Source organism: Rhincodon typus, chromosome 23 (genome assembly GCF_021869965.1).
Source record: "Rhincodon typus isolate 14 chromosome 23, sRhiTyp1.1, whole genome shotgun sequence".
NCBI classification, from domain to species: domain Eukaryota; kingdom Metazoa; phylum Chordata; class Chondrichthyes; order Orectolobiformes; family Rhincodontidae; genus Rhincodon; species Rhincodon typus.
This window is the reverse complement of record NC_063354.1, coordinates 28,094,077-28,117,268: the sequence shown is the minus strand read 5'-3', so window position 1 is coordinate 28,117,268 and position 23,192 is coordinate 28,094,077. Positions and strand designations below refer to the sequence as shown.

The window sequence follows — 23,192 nt, the reverse complement described above, 5'->3', positions numbered from 1 at the left end:
AAGCCTGGAGTGGGAATCTGGCAGAGGCCTGGCGAGGGCTGGAAAGCACTGAGTGAGACTGTGGCTGTGGAAAGGACAGTTGGACTCTTATCTTATTCTAAGTTACTGCGAATGGTGCTATGTATGTATGGCAAAGGTACACATTTTTCGCTGTCTTTTTACATTGAATACACATGACAATAAATGATTCAATTCAATGAGTGTCAGTAGTGGAGGGAGTGGATGGTTGAGGACGTGGCACCAATCAAACAAACTACTTTGTCCTGGATGGTGTCAAATTTCTTGAGTGTTGTTGGAGCTGTTCTCATCCAGGCAACTGGGGAGTATTCCACCACACTCCTGACTTGTGCCTCATAGATGGTGGAGGGGCTTTGGAGGGTCAGGAAGTGAGTTACTCACTGCAATATTCTTAGCCTCTGACTTGTTCTTGTAGCCAGTGTATTTAGATGGCTAGTCCAATTCAATTTCTGGTCAATGGCAACCCCCAGGATGCTGACAGAGGGGATTTCATCAATGGTAATGGTATTGAATGTCAAGCGGTGACGTTAGACTGTCTCTTATTGGAGATGGTCATTGCCTGGCATTTCAGTGGCATGAAAGCTAAATGCCACTTTTCAGCCCCAAACTGGATACTGTCCAGATCTTGCTGCATTTGAAGATGGACTGCTTCAGTATCTGAGGAATTTAGAATGGTGCTGAAATGTGTGATCGTCATTGAACATCCTCAGTTCTGAACTCACGATGGTGGAAAGGTCTTTGATGAAGCAGCTAAAGATGGTCAGGCCTAGGATACTACCCTGAGGAACTCCTGCAGAGATGCCCTGGAACTGAGATGGCTAACTTCCAATAACCATAACTATTTTCTTTTGTGCAATTCTTTGAATCAATGAGCTGACTAGCGTCCTTTGTTGTAGTACACCACAATGCTACTGAAGGCAGTAACAGCTGAGGTACTGGAGATAGTAGGGGTTTTGGGTGGAAAATGTTCTGATGCTCATAACACTGATTCTCCTGCAGCAGAGAGAGTACTGGGCCAATTTAGTGGAATCTATTTATGCAAAGTTGTGTTTTCAACAGTGGTGCCAATAAAAATAAAGTCAGGATAAACACTGGCCTGAGCAGATATGTGTGTTTGCCAGAGATACTGCCATGCCGTGACAGAATTGTTATTCAGAACAAGCAAGTTATATAAGAATATGTTTAATCGTACAAAAGTGTTATACAGTACAGGATTTTATAACATGGGATGGAGGACTCAGAAGCAAAACAAAAAGACTAATTCAAAATTCCCCAAAATAATGCTTGATTAAAGAACACTTAACCCATATCACTAAAACTCTGGTGGGTCATTCATAGAGTGTCTACTAGTACTACCATACCAGTCAACAAGTTGGAGATGGAGCAACTCATTACTTGTGGCAGAACTCACAGCAAACAATATATTTTGCAGCAAAGAATGGCTATTTACTCAGCAACAGAATCTGTTTCCATTTTTCCAGAAAGAGCAATGAATGGAGGACGGTTCCACACAAGTTTCATGCATAAAATCAATCCCCATCATTTCTAGCAGGGCTGAGTTCAAATCTGATCAACTGGTGAATTACCCAATGATCTGCATTGTGCTGTGGTTGAATGGCTACCAGCAGCCATTGTTGACTGATGGTTTCATTGATGTTGGCTGCTCTGACCTGGACTTTCCAAAAGCCAGGTAATCATTTCTGCAGTGTAAATGGAGGTTGTGCATGGAGCCCCTGTGCAATTCGCTATGTAGCAGACTCCAAACAAATCACCTCCTTCCCCAGGAGCTAATATTTTCCGCCCACCCTGACCTACCATAAACACTCTATCACTCTCCTGGCTCCCTTCCCACCTTGTACCTTGTATACCTGACACCTTGCATACCTAGCACCCTGTCTTCTACCCACCTGGCACCCTAAGTTCACACATGCCCTTTCACAGGAGCAGTCAGAGTGACAGTCTGTGATGCTGGACATTTAAACAACGGAATACTACAACTGACCACATGAAAAAGGGGTGCAGTGTACCTTCCCCAACTATCCTGCACTCTGAAGCTCCTGTCAGATTTAATGCAGAGCTCCGTAGTTCTGAAAGATCCCTGATCAGAATTTCCTGTCGGAAACGAGCTATTTCCTAATGCAAAAAAAGTGGACTGGCAATCGGAGTGTGATTGCCACTCCCTAATTGTTTCCAATCATTATCTATAATGTCCCACGCAATCCATTTTTATTCATTCTCATCATAGCACCCAGCATTGTACCACTTTGCAGCTTGGTGGCTCAGTGGTTAGTACTGCTGCCTCACAGCGTCAATTCCACCCTCAGGTGACTGTCTGTGTGGAGTTTGCACATTCACCCAGTGTCTGCGTGGGTTTCCTCCAGGTGCTCTGGTTTCCTTCCACAGTCCAAAGATGTGCAGGTTAGGTGAATGTGCCGTGCTAAATTGCCCATAGTGTTCAGGGATGTGTAGTTAGGTGCATTAGCCATGGGGAATACAGGGATAGGGAAGGGGGTTGAGCCTAGGTGGGATGCTGTTTGAACAGCTGGTGTGGACTTGTTGGGCCAAACAGCCTGTTTCCACAGTGTAGGGATTCCATTCTATTCTGAGAGGGGTCGGTTTAGCTCATTTGGCTGGATGGCTGGTTTGTGAAGCAGTGTGATGCCTATAGCGTGGGCTTAATTCCCCATCATTGGCTGGGGTTACCATGAAGAAGTCTCCTTCTCAATCTCTCCCCTCACCTGAGGTGTGGTGGGGCCATCAGGTTAAATCACCATCAGTAGTCTCTCTCTAACGAGACAGCAGCACTATGGTCTGGTAAGACCATAGTGATTTGACTACTAATCTGGCAATTCTCTTCGAGATGCATTGTAAAGCATCCCTGGCATGCTTCAAACTAATTTACACCCAAATTACCTGCACAACATGTTCAAAATAATTCATTAGCTGTCAAGTGCAGCAGGGTACAGAGGACATGAAGGATGCTAAATAATTGCAGGTTCCCTATTTCTTTCATGTATTGTAGTATGCTTACATATTATACATTCATAATATTCATAATCAATGTGCCTTTGTTATCTGAGTAAATATACTGTGTTAGATAGGAAGAATACAACCTGTTGTGAAACTATCACCTTGGATGTCCTGACCCTTACCTGTGCAAATGCTGCTCCCAAACCTACAACTTCAACAAACACAGTGGGATTTCTTGCAATAATACTGTAACAATCTCTTCTGCACTGATCCACACTGGACCTCTGCCAACTCTCTCTACTTCTCTTTAAAACTTGCCTTTACAGTGGGTGTTATTTACAGAGCACAGACCGGAAAATCAACATAAGCACATTGTCTTGCCAAAAATCTTCCAACAGATACTTTCACACCTTTCCACAGGCTTATCTAGAATTTTACGAAGATTACTTCAAACAAAGTACAAATACACATTAATACAAATTATTGGCAATTATTTCCTTCAGTTATTATGTGTTTGTCAGATCCGAACACACTTGCAAGTTTTCCTCTGATCACTACTTTCTGAAAATGTCTGTAGTATGTTCCTTTAATATGTTTTGTATGATTTCTCTGCAAAGATTGAACCCAGGAGGTATTCCTGGAACATTGGCAATGTTGCTAACATATAGTGGTAAGTAGAAATTTTCCTTGATGCTCCTCCCCTCACAATTTTGTACCATGTATTAGCTCTGAGGCGTAGAGGAATTTCATCCCTTTGTACATGAAGTCAGAGTAGATTTAAGTAGACATTATTGGTAGATTTCTTGATGGCAGACACACATTTCAATATGTTACGAATTGAAAGATTCTAAGGACATTTACTCAGTACCTTATCACTGATAGATAGCAGCGCACAGCTAGCGAGAAGCTGACACAAGTACTGAAATAGGTTAAAGAAAGAAATGGCCCCGTATTATTGAATAGTACTTTCACTTGTAAAAAAAATCCCCAAAGGTTATTTGATTTTCTTTGTCCTTCTTTTTCCTGAACAAAGATTAGTTTTTAGTGCAGTATTTGTTAGAATCCTGGCAGAACACAATGAAAACAGAATTTTATGGCTCAAATCTATTTTTATAAAACATGAAAACACATGATCATTTTCAACTTTCCAACTCATTTGAAAATGTTCAGTATCTTTACAGGATACAATTTATGGAGTCAGATTAATACTAAGAAAGCATTCTGAGCCCATTTAGGGAATGAGTCGATGTTCATGGCTGAGCAGGTGGATCCGACATGAATCATAACATAAATCCCAACCTATGGTCCAAGGAGTTAAATGAGTTAAATACCACGCTTTCAAAAATACATGTTGTACAGTAGCACAGAATGCATGAAAACATGAAATAATTCAAGACGGGCCAAAAGTTGCATTCCAGAATCAAGCTTCATTTGGCCAGAATATGCAGCCAACAAATTTATCTTTTTGAAAGGACTGCTGTGTTGCTTGCCTGTCAGTGATGCTGTTTTTGAAATGGTTGCAGACCCTGCTGGGTTGATGGTGTTACTGCTTTGTCACCCCCACTGTGACAATATGTCAAGTTTGTACTTTAAAATGTGGTATAGTAATTTAAGAGGGCAAAGTCAGTGTGTTTGAATCCTTAAGCTTTGCAGGTTATATTTGAATTCTCTCTGCTTACGTCACAAATCTGAGGGCAGAATAGGTCAAGTGCACAAAGAAGTTAACAGTTAGATTCTTGATAAGAAACATTGAATGCAGCATTACTGATATCAACATTCTCAAGGCCATTACTATGTGAACAATTAGAAAACAGAAAGATTATACAGATCATTGTTTCCACACTTAAGAGATTGTTGGTTCTGGTTCCAAATCACAAAAAGGATATAACAGCTGTCAAGCCGGTAAAGTACAAAAGTAAACATGCCTGATACCTGAAGTGGGAGGCTATCATAATAAAAGATGAATGAACAGGCCGTGACACTTTCTCTTGAAAGCAGACTGTGGAGTAACCAAACGGAGGTCTCTAAAATCATGTCGGGGATTGACAGGGAAGATGCAGTGAAAAAGTTTCCTTTTCTGTGAGATTTCAAAACTCAGGTCAAAAATATGACCATACAGATATGGGCTTCTCAGGAAGTCTAATTCAATTCAAAACATTAACTCGGTCTTTCTCCCCACAGATGCTGGCAAACTCTGCTGAGTGTTCGCAGCACATTCTGTTTTTGTGTCATAAATATGATAATCATTATCAATAAGAATTCTGTTCAAAATACTTTATTCAGAGTTAGGAGGTGGAACTTGTCACCATTTGGAGCTGGAATATAACATGGATGTGTTTCTGGGAAAGCTAGGAATGTACATGAGGGAGAAAACAAAATGCTGATAGTGTAAGCAGAGTAAGGGTGAGTGAAGACTTATATTAGGTGTAAACACAGATATACACCCTATAGATTTTAAAAAATTGTAAAACTGCTAGGAAAAATATTATTTTCTAATTAAATAAAGTGGACACTCCATTGTAAGTGTGGAGCCCCTCATTATTTTTCTTTTAGCTTGAGTATTTGTCTTTTGTTTGGAACCACACCTTTACTGTGCATGTCTGCATTTGTGTGTACGAGTGGGGGTTATAGTCAAAGACGACTGGGCTTTAGATTGTAGATATTAGATTACCTTAGTTATCTTTGTTCTGCTTGTTACATTATTAACAATAAATTGTTAAAGTTATGATAAGGTGTCCAAGATCTGTTATTCATGAAGTCTACTTTGGAACAATTAGGCAATTTTGAGGGTCGATGAATGTTTTAAGTTCACTGTGTTGAGAATCTAGTGATGAGGTTGATTTGGCTTGCCTTGCTATTCCTGTATCATAACACAAGACCTTAAGTCACTGTTATAAAATCCCAATACAATGTTAAGGTTCTACCCATCATTGCAATTTAGATTTTTTTTTCTCAAATCCTCCATGAGTTCATCGCAAGCTACAGTTTCATTACAAGAACTCTTCCCTTACAAGTTACATTTTGCACTTGTTCGAGGGCTTTTCACAGGCCTAAGCATTTTTGGTTTTACTGTGAAATTGCAAAACAGAAGGGGTACAATATATTGATGGTGTGAACCTGTCCATTCTGAAATGTACAAAACAATATAATAGCAAATCTAATAATTCAGACTAAAACTAATTAAATATGTTTTGTATGATTTCTAATCACACTAGAAGAAATATACACTACATAATCAGCAACAAATTGCTAGACTTACAAATGAACTTTGAACTGCCTCAAACATTAGAACGCGTAATAAACATTTAGAGCCTTTTCATCATCTTTTTAAATGAGTCTTTGATGCAAGAAGCACACTGAATTGCTCCACAGGAATTGTGCTTCACCAAAGTCATGTGGAAACAAAGCGATGAAGAACACAGAAAACCAGTAACCAGAAAATCAGCAGGTTTCTATTACATTGTGGATCACAAAGGCATCTCACACTGAGCATGTAACAGAAAACAAAAAGGAAGCAACTTGAAAACGGTTGATGTGAGTAAGTGGAATTTAGGTTAGGGAAATAAGATATCTGGTCTTTCACGGTCAGTGATGGATCAGAGGTCCAACTCAGGGCAGTTTTATCATGGATACATGTTCCCTATTCAGAGAAGAATACGCTTTTACTGCCTCATGTTTTCATAGTCAGTATATACTTGTTCCTTTTCATCATCTTGCTGAGGAGAACAATTTATTACTTTTATAGCCTAGAAATATTGCATTCTACTCTTGAAGTTTGAGCAAGACACAATCTGAATTTCAGTCGGCGATGCCAAAAAGCCCCAATGACCATCTTCTCGGAGTACCACAGCTCACTATTTCACTACAGCGCTTTAAAATACTTTGCACCATGTGTACGGATAACCAATTTTTAAACAAGTTTGTGTCTCTGAGCAAACATTACTGGTTTGGGGCAATTAAAAGCAAGAAGTACGAGACAAGAGTGAAGCATTTGTATTCTCCAGAAACTCCATATCTCGCAGATCTCTCGAACAAAGCTGTCCATCAATGAGGGTTTATTTCAAAACCCTTTCATTTTCTGAGTTACCAAAAAGCTAGAACTCTAGTCATTAATTTAATTCAGGAAAGGATTAAGAGAATTAGATTCATAGTATTGGAGCCAGTACTTGAAAAACCAAAATGTCAAATTGAAACAGATAACAGTTTTTATCTCCCAGGAGGCGGACTCAAAAATTATTTGCTTTTAAAAAGCAATATCAGTAAATTTTCTTCAGTGAGTTGCTGAGTATACAGTGGAGCCTGCTTCAGATCAATTACAATTTGTCAGAGGTATTCATTTCAAATTGGGTTGCTCTGAGTCTATCTGATAATACAATGGAATCTATTAGGGTTTAGCCATGTCAATTTTGCCACTGTAAAGCCTAATTTTCTCATGCGCTGTCCAGTAATTTTAATTTAAAACAATATAACAATAGTTTGTAAACATTTTGTCTACGTAACCCAATTTTCTATTTGTTTTTTTGGTTCACACTCAATTAAAATACATAAGAAATAGCAGGAGTAGGCTATATGGCCTAGTGAGCTGGCCTTGCCATTCAGTATGATCATGGATGAGCTCCAACCTCAATCCCACTTTCCAAACTCTCCCTTTATGCCTGGCACTGAGAGATGGAACATCAGTCTATTTCAGCCTAAAATGTATTTATATTAGGACATCTAAGCCCACTGGGGTAGAAAATTCCATAAGATTTGTAATTATGAGTGAAGATATTGCATCTCATCTCAGTTATTAATGATTGACCCCTCGTGCTGAGATGGTGCCCACGTGACTAAGATTCCTCAGTGAGGGGGAAATAGCTTCCAATTGCAGCAGTGAGTAATTGGTCTTGTTTCTGTATTGTTATGTCTTATGGGCGGGATGTTAGTTTACCTTTAAGAGAAATGCTCATGAAATAATCATTGTGTGTAATCACAGGGTATAAATTGGATACTCTATTTTAACTCTGATCACTTGATGTGTGTCTGTAAATGTTATGTTCATATATAATAGCTAGTTGTATTAAGCATCTTTTGGGTTTTCCAACATCACCATCACATCAGGTAAAGTACCATGCTGAACACATGGTGGCAATTGTATTGTTATGACCCAAGTTAATGGACAAGTCAGATCAAAGAGTGACACTTGGCTTGACAGGCCACAAGTTTTATTTCAGCCATTTGGTTACTGAGATGGTGAATCACTGAACATATTCACCCGAGGTTGGCAATTTAGCTTCAACAAAACAGCACAGGTTGAATAGATGGAGGGGAAAAAAAGCAATACATACACACACACACACACACACACACACACACACACACACACACACACATACACATATTATACATATATATGACAATTTTTAAGGAACTTATCATAAGCAGCAACAGAATCAACATTTACCCAGCAATATACTTTACAGATACACAACCCAGTATCTTCACACTAATTTCTTAAATTTTTGTCCGGATTGCAAGTATTTCCTTTTTGCAACTTTCCGCAAATTCATCAAATGCCATTCTCTCTAATTCCCAGACATACAACCACCAGCTAACTCACTGACTTTGCTCACTGAACTCTAAATAAACGTTTCAGGGCCTCTAACAGTTACCTTGAATAATTTTAGACTACTATACAGTACATTGGTAGATATGATTTTTTTTTCTGTACTGAACCTGCTTCTGGCCCTGCCGCCTCTTCTTCAGGATCATAAAAGCTCAACTTAATAAGCATTCCAGTAATAAATGGGTGGCATGGTGGCTCAGTGGTTAGCACCTCACAGTGTCAATTCCACCCTCAGATGACTGCCTGTGTGGAGTTTGTACATTCACCCTGTGTCTGTGGGGGTCTCCTCCGGGTGCTCCGGTTTCATCCCAAAGTCCAAAGATGTGCAGGCTAGGTGGGTTGGCCATGCTAAATTGCCTGTAGTGTCCAGAAATGTTGAGGTTAGGTCGGTTAGACTTGTGGAAATGCAGGGGTAGGAGAATGAGTTGGGGTAGGATGCTCTTCAGAGGGGCAGTGTGGACTTGTTGGACCAAATGGCCTGTTTCCACAGTGTAGGGATTCTATGATAGTTAGCTTGACTAGTCATTTAGCTGAAGTCACATAGCTTCTTACAAATGTTGTTTTCGCCCATTGCTGAAGAAAACCATCACCTTCACAAAACTGAAATGTAAAAAATGACACTTTCCTTTTCTTTAGAACTCAAGTTCCCAAATTATAAAACTTCATCATAGCATCACTTTAGATGAGCTTTCTTTATCTTTTCCCTATAGTATTGTGTGCTCACAAGACGGTGAGTCTACAAAATTGATATTAGATCAAAGCTTGATTTTTGTGGAAAGTAATCACAGTCAAAGAATTTTCCAGAGCAATCGGACAATCTTGCAAAATTGAATTATTTGTCAAATACAAATTCTGCTTCAAAAAAAAAAAAAAAATTCCTTTACAATACTTGGTGATTAATAGAGCCGAAAATGGACTCGTCACAAAAATATTTTTCATTATTCTTCACCGGGGAGTAATCTGATCTTGCGTTACTGAAAATACCTTTTTTAAAAAATGCATAATTTGTTGGTTATAGTGCCATATTCATTTTCTTTATGTTTGAAATTTACTATGAAAGTAAAAGCTTTCAAAACATGCTTAGTTTAGTCTTGTGCTTTAAACAAATCAGCTCAATTCTTGAACCCTTCTTAAAGGCCTGAAAAAGATAACTGATGGAATCGGAGTCTCTTATCTCAAGCGCTTAGTAAAGAATATAAGCCTTCAGAAAATCGGCCAGCTAAAAGGAAAGTGAACAGAATTTCAAATATCAGCTCTCAAAATATGTTCTTTTATATTTAAATTCTGAACTACCCATGTGGTGATTTGTTCCACTACAGAGCTTTCTAGTACTTCAGAGCCATTTTTTTTCTTTGAACTATGTCTCAGACTGAAATAAACTAAGTCCATCTACAACTGGCCTCTTCGTAACTCCTTTTGCTTCATTACCTATGGAAACTTCCCATTTATTTCAAGTTTGAAAGCAGTACACATATTCATCGATCATCTACAAAGGCTTGTTGATTTGGCACAACAGGTACTCCATTCACTTTCTCCAATCAACCTGCAATCCTGCTAAATTTTAAGAGTAGGATTTTCTGAAGTGCTCAATGCACAATTACCACTTGTACCAGAAATGACACTAAATGAGGTTTGCACTTTGTCGAGAGCAGGTGTGGGGAACCTTTTTACATTGGAAGGCCACATTCTATTTAACCGAGCTCCCATTAGGCCACATGCTGAGAATTTAACATATTTACAAAAATATGGCATTTTGTTGTATATTTATTAATTAAAGCCTGCTATTTTATGAGGACTTTAAACAAAATAAAAATTCAGCAAAGACACATTTATTTGTTTGGCAAAGTTGACAATAGAACTAATAAGTGAAAAATACAGACAACAAACCATTTAATGACTTTTTTGAGATTGCTTGTTGTGAGGTAGGAATTGGACATTTGGTTCCAACATCATTGATCGTAGCCTTAACCGGTCCTCCAGGTGAATATTCATCATCGGAGATCTCAAGTGCGTTTTAATTTGTGTCACATATGAAAATATTGATTCACAACAGTAGGTTGTGCCAAAACAAGACCGCGTTCGACGAGCACGTTGACGTAGATGTGGGTATTCAACAGCAATTCTCTATATTTCAACAGGATCCTTCTTAGCTTCAAATAGAGAGTTCCGAATATTATCTTCTGAGAGCTCAATCAATTCCACCTATATGTCATCAGGTGCTTTGGCGACATCAACCAGGTGTGGTTGAAAAACTAGTTTCAGTGTGAGATCATGTTTCTCAAAATCTGCAAACCTTTCATTGTACTCTTTAATCAGGGAGACTAGAACAGCTATGTATTCTTTCATGTCGCATTTCCTTTATGATTGGCTTGCATCCTGTTCATTAATTACCTTTGCCAGTTCAGCACAGTGTTCAGCTGAAAGTTCTGATCGGGTAAGGAGAGTTTTGAAAAAGGTTAGCCTTTTCCGAAGTGCCTGGATTTTTAGCCACATATCATACATAGATTTAGTGTTACCTTGCAAAAAAAAATTCAGATCAATTTGCTTTGACATTGTATCACACAAAATTGCACCATTTCTGCAGAAAGCCTCTTTTGACAATTCACATGGTTCATTCAGCTCCTCAAAAAATCTTGTGATTTGTTTTAGCAAATATAAAAGTTTTACAAGTATTTGTCCTTGTGACAACCAGAGCACTTTAGAATGATATGGCAGATCCACACTGAATGTTTCATCATCTAGCTGAAACATGTTGCAAAATTGGCGATGCCGCGATGCATTTGCTCAAATGTATTTTACAATACCTATAACTTTATTTAATGTATCACTCAAAGCAGTAGATTTGGCAAAGAGATTCTGTTGATGCAAAAGACAATGAAAGGAAATCAAAGTATCTGGATCTGGCAATTCTTTTTGTAGTTTCGCATCAAATCCTTCACGTTTTCCTCTCATGGAAGGTGCACCGTCTGTGCATATATTTACTGAATTACATAAATTCAGTTTTGCTTCACGGCATTTTTCTTTGAAGATAGTGAAGATGTCAATTCCACAATTCGCCATAAGGTACCCAAAGCCAGTAACTCCTCGTGGCAATGAAAATCCGCAATTGTTAGGCAATCGAATAATAAATGTCTTCGCTTGGCATATTGTATGAAGTTGTTCTGTTACATTGACGGCTAATTCATATTGCCGATCAGTTATGGTCCTTCTTGAAAGAGGCAGTTGTTTGTACTTATTAACATTGTCTAAACATCCTTCAACTTCAACAATGCATTTTTTTAATGGTTTCCACATCGCTAAATGGCTTACCTCTTCTTCCAAGTATATATGCTACTTAGTAAGATGCTTCAGTGATATCAGTCCCTTGTCCTGACATTGTTTTAAATACTTGTTGCTGCTGCTTTTGTTCTTTCATTTTCTTAAGTGCAGGCTTTCAGGGTTCTCCTTCCAGTTTAGCATATTTGTGGTCCTTATGAGTTGCATACTGCTGATATGCATTGTATTTCTTCACTGTTGCAATTATGCCATCGCAGAGCAAACACATAATTTTATTTTTCACAACAACTATGTAATACTGCAATTTCCACTCTTCATTGAATACTCTGTTCTCTCCCTTTAATGTTCTTTACTTAGTTTTTGACATGACTGGGTTACCAGTAAAAGTTTAAAAACAGGTTTAAAAAGGCAGATTTACTATTTGCAGACAAATAGGCTGAAGGCTGCAACTAGTACCCCAAAAGTCGCAGGTTCCCCACCCCCGGTCTAGAGCTTATAGGATCACTGAATAGTTACAGCATAGAAGTGGTTTGATGCCCAAACTGAATGCAATATGCCTGTTGAGGCCAAAGTATTACATTTCATCTGCCAGTTGTCTGCCCATTCCACAAATCTGTTTCTGTCCCTTTGAAGTCCCTTTCATAGCTTGCAATGCTTCCAACACAACATAAGAACAGAAGTAGTAAGAGAAGAGTAGGTCAACCAGCCCTTTGGGCCTGTTCCACCATGTACTAGATCATGGATGATCTGCTGCAAACATAGATCCACTTTTCTACTTGTCCTCTATAACCCTTGACTCCCTCGTGTATCTGTCTTACTCAGTCGAATGGTTTAATGAGCCAGATACCACTGCTCACTGGTGCATGAAAGTCTAAACATGAATGACCCTCTGAAGAGAAGAAATTCTTAAATGGGAGATGCCACACTTTGAAACTGTGGCCTTATAGTTCTACATCTCCTGACACAAGGAAACATGTGTTCAGCATCTACCTTCTTAAACCACTCAAAAAGTTATGTTTTAATTAGATCACATTGGTATAGGCAAAACCTGCTTAACATTTTGCCATAAGACAACTCCACCATCCAAGGAAACAGCCTAACGTAGGTTCTCTGAACTGCCTTCAATGCAGTAATGAGTCTCCTTAAGCAAGGTGATCAAAGCTGTACATTGCATTCCTGTTGCAGTCTCACTGATGTCCTGTCCAGCTGTAGTAAGCCTTCCTTACTGTTACACTCCATTCTCTTGCAATCAAGGCCAACCATTTCATTTGCCTTCTTAATTACTTGCTGTGATGGTGTGCTGACATGTTATGATTCATGTATCAAGACACCCAACTCCCTCCACCCTGCAGCTTTTTGAAGTCTCTATCCACTCACATATTCGGCATTTCTATTCTTCCTGTCACTGAACAAGCTTGTATTTTTCCACATTATTGTTCCATTTGTTAATGGTTATATCCTCCACCTGACATCTGTCCTAAGCACCCTTTGTTTTTCATCTTAATTTTCATCTTTTCTGTTCTCCAGGCAGCTCTGGACTTTTTAGTATGACCTTTCCCATTGTAGAAACGTACCTTGACAGATACCAAACCCGTCTTTAAAAATAGCCCATTGTTAAGTTACAATCTTCCTGCTAAACTTAGATTTGAATTCATGAGGATTAGAACTAACCTCAACCCAACCTTCCTTCTACAGTGCAGATGGAGACTTCCATCTGCATGGTGCTGCTGGAGTAGACAACGTCTGGGCTCTTGCGCCTGGGGCCTGTCCACTCTTTTTCTTGTTTCTTTTCTCTTTTTCTCTCTCTTACTTACCTTCTAGGGAGAGGAAGGTGGCAGGAAGGTGGCGTCATCAGGGTTTGGAGACTGGTGGCAGATGGTGAGCCCACAGCAGGACTCTGGCAGATGGCACTGAGACAGCTGGTGAGCCCAGAGTGGGACACAGGCAGCGGCATTAAGGAGGCAGCTGGTGGAGGGACAAGTACGTGACCTGGCATCAGCTGCTACACTGGCAGAGGCAATGTCGGCGAGGTAGGCCCAGCAGCGAAAGATGGCACCCGAGGAACAGTGATTTCGACATTACTTGGTGGCAGGGGAAGGGTTATGTACTCTTTTTAAGCCATATCTTTTTTAAAATTATTCTTAAACTATTCAAAATGGTGCCAGAATCATGGCAGCAGTGGAAGTTTTTCACTGTATTTTACTGTAAGATACACATGACAATAAAGTCATCATTCATCAAAAAATCATCACTCATTCGTTTCCATGATGGCCCTGGCAGTAAAATTTGTGGGAAAGTTTATACTGGTCCCATGTGTGCTGTACCACTGCATGATTCAATTTTCATATTAGGAACCATGCAAGATTAACTTGATGTATTTTTAAACAAGATGCTATGGCCATACGAGCTTAAACAAAGTGATGGATTAGCAACATAATGAGAATATTATTGCAGGCAAATGTAGGCACATCTCATACCTGAAACATTTAGGATCAGAAAAAAAAAGTTCATTCAGCACATTGAGAATGCTCTGCCAATGATCTGTATCTAATTCCATTTAATATTTTATTCACATTCTATGACGATTTATATAGTTAAACACCAAATACGTTGAAACACAATTTCAAAGACCAGAACACATATCAATAAGAAACAGTTTCAATTTCTTCTGTTGCGAAAACAATCTCAGTTTCAAATGAATCCTTTATATTAACCTTACTGGATCCCAGTCTTCAACAACAAATCTGAACTGAAGGGAATATGCCCTTGAAAAATTACTTGGGTCAAAAAATAATGGTTGGTGATATCAATGGATGAACATTGAATGTGTTCTTCCGACATTCCTCAAGCCAGGTATTTTGTTGGAGACATAAAGATATCACAAATAAAAACATACATGTAAAATCAGTAGGCAGCAGAATACCAGACAAGCACAATGTTGAAGATTTTGAGGCATTACATTTGTATAGAACAGAAGAGTGGAACCCCAAAAACAGATCAACAGACTGTCCCACTCTTGCGGATGGAATAACTGTCCCCATTCTCCGCAGAGTTCCCCCAAGGTTGAGTAACAGCATTTGTATCCTTTTTTTAAAATTCATTCATTGGAGGTGGGAGTCACTAATTGAGCCAGCATTTATTGCCCGTCCCTAGATGCCCATGAGAAGGTGGTGGTGAACTGCCTTCTTGAAGTGCTGCAGTCTGTTTGTAATATGCAGACCCCGATTACCGTTTTAGGTCAGTTTTGGGCAGCAGCAGTAGCTCCGTGCACACGCTGTTCAGTACTGGCTAAATGAGAGACCTGTGGGGCCTAGAGGAACCAGGGTGTCTCTGTACCCTCCATAAAAACAGAGCAGATATCTCAGGGAGCCAAAACAGTTGGAAGTGCTTCAATGTTTGCTTCAGCTTTGACAGAAGTGAGAAACCATGAGGTATCTACCTTATTTTTGACAACCACAAGTTTTTTTTTTGCCACCTCAGTGGGAGGAGTGAGGAGTGTAGAATCAATATTATCGTTTTGGTTCTCAGTACTGAAATCCTACATTGGTTATACATTGTTAAAAAGAGACACAAAGTCTGGCACTCATCAGTACTCAAACAGTGCAAGACAAAAAGCTTTTAGCAGTGTTTGAATTCTGTACTACCAATTCATTATTTATCTAAATGCTTCATAACTTTAAAGAAAAAATGGCTGATGAATTAATAAGGGGAGGCAGAGATGTAATAGTTATGTCAGTGGATTAGACATCCAGAAGCCAGGATAATAGGGTCATGGTTCCAAACCACATCATGGCTGATGGTGAAATCTGGAATTACAAGCTGGGCTAATGGTGACCATGTAATCATTGGTGTAAATACCCACATTGTTCACCTAATGCTTTTCAGTGAAGAAAACCTGTCATCCTTACAGGGCCTACTTGTGACATCAGGCCGACAGCAACATGGTTGACATTTGTGCCCTGTGAGCAATTAGGATAGACAGTTAAATGTTGGCCCAGCCAATGATGCTCAGATCCCATGAGTGAAGGCAATAAAAAGGCTTATTTGAAATGACTAGCAAAATAAACAGGAGCGAAAAGAGTAATAACATTTTTATGTGAGCTAACACTTAAAAGGATGGTGGATACAGATTCAATGGTAACTTTCAAGAGGGAATTCGACAATTACTGAAGGAGGAATAAATTTAACAAATATAGGAAAATTGCATGAGAGAAACAAACTGGATTGTTCTTCGAAGGATTGTTTCTTAATGGGCTGAACAGCCTTCTTTCATGCTGAATAATGTTTCAAAAAAGTTGCTAGGAAGCTAGAAACAACTTTTAATGAACAGCTAGACAGCATAAGAATGAGAGCAAGAGAAGATCATCTGGCCCATTGAGCCTGTTCTGCCATTAAATATAAGAACTTGAACAACCGTGGACTTTAACTCCACTTTCCTGCGTGCTGCTCTTATCCCTCATTTCTCTGACAGAGAAAATTACTGTCTGTCCCAGCTTAAAATCTTTCACTGATGGAGTATGCACAACCACCTAGGTTGTAAATTCCAAAGATTCAGAATGCTCTGAATGATTTCATTCCTGCTCCTTCAGGAGCTAAATGATCAGCCCCTTTTCCTGAGGCTGTGCCCTCATGTTTTAAATTCCCTGACCAAATCACATGGCTCCCAATTACTACCTGAAACTCTCTTCATATCACTATCCAGAAGATCAATCCATGCTTCATCCTTCTGACTGCATGACCCCAAATACTCAACAAGAAGCATCCGAAAGAAGTGGAGTCTCAAATACAAACAAGCCATTAATGAATTTTGAATGCAGGCATCTTTGCAATGTGGCACTTTTTGTTTATATTGTTTTGCCCACTGATGAAGGCTCAAAGTCTGAGCAGAGTGACTGTAAATTGCAGAATCAGCAGGCATCAATGGTACACACTGAATTACAAATGAAGCCTTGAAGTTAATGTCAGTTCTCTTCACAGTACAGTGCAGAATTACCTCCTAATGCAAAAAACAACAAATTGACAAAAGGGATAATTTAGCAAGCAAACGCTAATGAGAAATCCTGCAATTTTCTCCACACACCCCAGGGCTGAGGGAGGCTTTAGTTGGAAATTTGGCTGAATCAGATCTGGGTTAACCTACCAGTAAACTTATTTATTAATAATGGCCCAAAACAGGAAATTGAGACCTGAAAATACTTCAATAGGTACTTGTACTGAGGAGGTCAACATGACAATACACCACATAGGATGGGTCTCTTCAATGGATTCAATTAAACCAATCATGTCCATTATCCACTTAATGCCCATTTGCAGCAAACCTTTGGGTGCAAATGACAGTGACTTATTGAGGCTAAGAGTATAAAGTGCCAGCTCTGGATGTGGGCTTTATATTCAACTGTTATAAATACCTGATGCCATTTCATTCTGATGCTAAGTGCAGTCACTGGCAACATGGCACAACAGTCATAGAAAACAGCAATCTCACATTGAATAAAGATCACCTTGACCTAAATTATTGTGTGCATGCAGTTTATGAAACAGCACTGGACTGAGATGCCACTTAAAACATGCAGCCTCTCTAACCTTGTTTCTCAGAAGACAATGATGGTCATGTATAAGGAAATTTAAGAAAACAAAATAGGAACACTTTTATTAGTGAGTCATATTTGAAGTGCAGATTTGGAGAAACAGAATGGAGAATGTTAAAAGATGCATTGTTGATGAAGTGGATTTGTGATGAAGCACAGCACTGCCAAATTTTCTTTTACATGTTTTGCTGATCAGAGTGAAAAAGGCCAAGCTACATAAACTGTTGATTAAATCCTTAGTCATTTTTTCACTTCACTATGTGTATGAGAGTTTACGCCCTATTTTTACAAGGACACAATAAACATAAATAAAATTGAAACCGAAAGAACTGCAGATACTGTAGATCTGAAACAAAAACAGAAGTTACTGGAAAAGCTCAGCAGGTCTGGCAGCATCGTGAAGATAAATCAGATTTAATGCTTCGGGTCCAGTGACCCTTCCTCAGAACAGTTCTGTTGCCAGACCTGCTGAGCATTTCCAGCAACTTCTGTTCTTGTGTAAATAAAAATAGAACCCAGAAGAGCATCCCTTATTCAGCAAATCTGATTACAGCACACACCTGACTGCCGAGTAGTACCAACACAGTTGCCTCGGACAGATGGAGCCTGAAACGCATAAACACAGTCGCCTTCAGCAATTACATTCAAGTCTTCCTCATCAGAGAAGGATCGCTCAAATCCATTTGTGTAAACCTCCGTCAAAATGATCTGGAAAGATAGTAAAGATAATTCAACACGTTTTGAAGAACTCTTTTTCTTAAGCAATAACTACCTTCCTTGAATTTGCTGGGGAAAGATGGCACCATTTATAATGAGCTAGTTTCTGAACATTGGGGGTCTATGATAGGGTTATGACTGGGCATCTAGAAGGTGAGAATAGGGAGTTAATTGTAGATAAGAAGGAAATGGCAGATGTAACGAATAAATAGTTTGCTTCTGTCTTAAGGATAGAGAAGAAAAAAATCTGGAATTAAGAGTCTAACAATCTGGTTCACTAATGTCCTATAGGGAAGGAAACTGCTATCCTTACGTGGTCTGGCCTACATGTGACTCCAGACCCACAGCAATGTGGTTGACTCTTAACTGCCCGGATGAGCAATAAATGCTGGCCTAGCCAGTGATGCCCTCATCCCATGAATGAATAAACAAAAAGAAAACAAAATTACACTAATACCTATAACTCAGGAAGCTAAAAAGATGAGAAGGCACTTGGTGAAATTATTATCACAAATAAAGCACTACTGAGCAAACTAATGGAGTTACAGGCTGATAAGTCTCTGGGTCGGGACAGACTTATTCTTAGGGGTTTAAGATATGTCAGTTTTAATTTTCCAAAATGTGTTAGATTCTGGAAAGGTTCCATTAGACTGAAAAATAACAAATATTATCCCTCTATTCAAGAGGAAATTTTCAGTTCGTTAGCTTGATACCTGTGGTGTGGAAGGTCTCACGAGCATCAAGATTATAACCGGGCACTTGAAAAAACTCAAGGTTATCAGGAAGAGTCAGCATAGGTTTTTAAAAGGAAAGTTATGTGTAACCAATTTTTGTTTTGAATTCTTTGAAGGAGCAACATGCCCTGTGAATAAATATTGATGTGCTGTGTTTGGCAGACCAGAAAGCATTTGAAAGGGTTCCACATAAAAGGTTAATTTGCAAACTGGAAACTCAAGTTATACATGGTAGCTTGCCAGCATGGATAGAAGATTGGCTGGCTGGCAGAAAACAGAGTATATATAAATGAGTATTTTTCAGATTGGTAGGATGTGACAAATGGGATCCCACATGGGTCTGTGCTGGCTCCTCAACATTTTACAATTTATACCAATGACTTTGGGCAGCATGGTGGCTCAGTGGTTAGCACTGCTCCCTCCCAGCGCCAGGGACCCGGGTTTGATTCCACCCCCAGCGATTGTCTGTATGGAGTTTACACTTTCTCCCAGAGTCTGTGTAGGTTTCCTCCGAGTGCTCCAGTTTCCTCCCACAGTTCAAAGATGTGCAGAATAAACGTAGTGGCCATGCTAAATTCCCCATAGTGACTAGGGATGTGCAGGCTAGGTGGATTAACCATGGGAAATGCAGGGTTAGGGTAGTGGGGTAGGTCTGGGTGGGATACTCTTCGGAGGTTTGGTGTGGACTTGGACCTCCACACGGTAGGGATTCTATAACTTGAGGGGGGCATGGTTGCTAAATTTGGAAATGACACAAAAATAAGTAGGGAAGTATGTTGTGAAGATGTCATAACAAAGATGCAGACCCAAGTAGACGGGTTAAGAGAGTTTGCAAAAATCTGACAAATGGAGCATAATCTGGGAAAAAGTAAAGTTGCCAACTTTGGTGGAACAAACAAATAAGCAGAGTATTGTATAAAGAATGAATGACTAGAGAATTCTGTGGTGCAGAGACATCTAGGTGTTTCAGCGTATGAGTCACAAAAAGTTAGCACGTGTGTTTAAGTGATTTAAAAAGTCAATGGAATGCTATCCATTGTTACAAGAATAATTCAACATAAAAGTAGGGATGTAACACAGAGTGAAAACATTGGTGAGACTACATCTCAAATACTGTTTACAGTTTTGGTTTCCTTATTTAAGGAAGAAATATAAATACAATGGAGCTGGTTCAGAGCAGGTTTACTGATGCCTGGAAGGAAGATTATTTTACGAGGAAAGAATGGACAGGCTGGGCAAGTTTTCATTAGAGTTTTGAAGAGTGATTTGACCAAAGTATAGAAGCTTCTCAATGGTCTTGTTAAGGTGGACATGGAAAGGATCAGCTATTCTTTGGAGAATTCTGTTCAAGAACAGAATAAACAGTTTGGTATTCCAAGAAATGAGAGCTCGAACTACATATTTTCATTCAACAAATCCAAAACTGTGCCAACCTTGCCTTTGGCAGAGCTGTGGAACTTAAACAATGCCATTAGATCGATTGCCTTCATCAGTCAGAGCACTGAGTACAGGAGTTGGGACGACGTTACAGCTGTACAGGACACTGGTAGGGCCACATTTGGAGTACTGTATACAGTTCTGGTCACCCTGCCAGAGGAAGAATTATTAAACTGGAAAGGGTGCAAGAAAGATTGATGTTACCGAGACTGGAGTGTTTGAGTTTTAAGGCTGGATAGGCTGGGACGTTTTCCCCTGGAGTTTAAGAGGCTGAGGCGTGACCTTATAGAGGTTTATAAAATCATGAAGGCAGAGATAAGGTCAATAGCCAACATCTTTTCACTGGGATAAAGAAGTACCAAACTAAAGAGCATAGATTTAAGGTGAGGAGTGGGGAAAAGATTTAACAGGGACTTTAGGGGCAACTTTTTCACACAGAGGGTGTTGCATGAATGAAATGACCTGCCAGAGGAGGTGGTAGAGGTGAGTTCAATCACAGTATTTAAAAGACATTTGCTCAGGTACATGGCAACAAAAGGTTTAGAGTGATATAGCCAAATGCCGACAAATGGGAGTAGTTCAATGTGGGAAAATTGGTCAGCGTGGACGAGTTGGGCTGAAGGGCCTATTTCCACGCTGTATATCTCTTTGACTCTATGCGTACTCTTGTGGGCAAGTCCAGGACATGGGACACTGCTTTAAAATTACAGGTCGCCCTTTTAGGACAGACACAAAGGTTGAGCAACTTTGGAACTCTCTGCTAACGTCTCTCTGATCTCCTCACATACACAGCCACTCCAATGCTCTGCACAGCACTCCAATGACGGTACTGACTTCTGGTTCTGGAAGTCACTGCCACTCACCAGCCTTGGAGGCCCATGCAGCTGCTTAGAAAATCAGAGGGAACGCTGCTGTCTGCCTCAGAAATCAGTCAAGATGGGGGTTGTTGAATACTTTTGAAGTGGAGGTTCAAGGTTGAAGATTCTTATTAGGCAACAGAATCAAACGTTAACTGGGGCTGGACGAGAATATGGAATTCAGAACAAACAGATCAGCCACGATCTTAAAGCACAACAGGTTTCAAGTGGCTGCCTTCTGCTCTTAATTCATATGTACATATGTAGGTAACACCCCTTTAGGCAAATATTAACATCATTTAACATTGCCAGAATTGCCTTCCTTCTCATTCATCAGCAGGCATCATGTTTAATAATAATTCCCCTGCATTCCATAAATACTTCTCTAATATGGCAATCAGGACCGATAGAAAATGTATGGCTTGTGATTATCAAACCATTATGCCTTTCTTTCCAGTCATTCATTCTGCATAAGTGTACCACCGTGTAATAGGAAACTATATCAGTTGTACAAAACAGAACAGAACAGCAAATCTGATACACAACTCCTCGTCCTTCCCATACTGAATGATAAACAATGAAATTTAGCCAGTATTTTATCTACTTCTCTATTCCATTCTTTCATATCTCAAATACTCTTTCTTCCTTTTTCAATGGGACCCATTTATACTTCAAGAGATTTCTCCCTAGCCCTTCCTGCCTGCTGTCCCTCAGTAAAATGTCAAGGTTCAGGGAATTTTATTGGGCTATTATTAGAATAGTATTAGAAAACTGGGCTATCCCATTATCAAACCGCTATGTTACATATAGATTTATTTAAAAAGGATTGTAATATAAATGAAGCAGAGAGGACTCTCCAAATGCTGCAAAAACAATACTAATTGAAAGACGACATTATAAAAGGTGGTGACTGCGACAGCATTGCGAAAGGAAGTATTATCAGCACCAGTTAAGGTGTCCCTGTTTTTAAACAATCAACATTGACAGCTGTGCCTTAAATTGCCTGGGCTTTCAATTCTGGAATTTCCATCCAATCCTTTATGTCTCTCTCTTCCACTACAATTCTCTTCAAAACTTATTTCTTCGATCAAGCTTTTGGACACTTTTCCTAAAATCTATTTATGTGGTCCTGAGACAATTCTCTTTTGATCACCATTCCAGAGTTCTGCCTTGAATATTTTATAATGCTAATGCTGCTGTATAAATGCAACTTGCAGCAAATGCGTCATTCAAAAACTAGCAACAAACATGCTTTCTTTGCATTTTGTGTCAATTTCCCACTTCTTAACATTAGCAAAATGTTGCAAGAAGTCATCAGTCCTGTTTTTAAACACCATTTACTCATCAACAGTCTGCGCATTAAGACTCAGGTTCCATTCCAGCAGACCCACTTTCAGACAATATCATTACCTTATTGCAAACATACATGTAAAAATGGAATATCAGAGGAAAGTAAGTTCCTTTGGCATCAAGTTGTCATTTGAACTTTAACAAACTGGAAATCAATTAGGACAGAAGTTCAGAAGTGACAGAATACTCATCACTTTTCTGGGTGAGTGCAGCTGCAACAATAGTCAAGAGGCTTTGCTCCACCCCAGACAAAGCGATTCACTTGATCCACACCTCACTCATGCCAATCCTCTGCAGCAGTATTATATCATATATCTGCAGTGTATACCGCAAGATGCACCACAGCAACTTGCTCCTTCTTGATTGCTAGAATGTCCAACATTTGCAGCCAAGTGAAGTAGTAATTTACACCCAAGCCACTCATTAAGAATTCTGCAAGACTAGCTGACAGAACTATCTCTCCTTTTGAGAATTTCAGCTCTGCTGTTCATCCATTTTTCACAAAGACATGGCTGAAACAGGAGCAGTGAAGTGTAACCAAACTTTGTTCCCACTGCTCAGTGGCAACACTGCAGCTGAATATACCACCCAATTTCAACTTTTCGCTTATAATACAACATGTCAATTGCAATAACATCAC

General features: G+C 39.4%; 1 protein-coding gene across 2 annotated transcripts in view; it reads right to left on the bottom strand.

The window, feature by feature from the left end:
• usp43a (ubiquitin specific peptidase 43a) overlaps positions 1 to 23,192 on the bottom strand; it is a 395,580-nt gene that overhangs the window by 129,139 nt on the left and 243,249 nt on the right. For both annotated transcript variants that reach the window (XM_048610938.1, XM_048610939.1), the window contains exon 6: positions 18,018 to 18,165. In XM_048610938.1, coding sequence (XP_048466895.1) covers positions 18,018 to 18,165 — 148 coding nt within the window. The remainder of the gene's footprint in view (positions 1 to 18,017; positions 18,166 to 23,192) is intronic.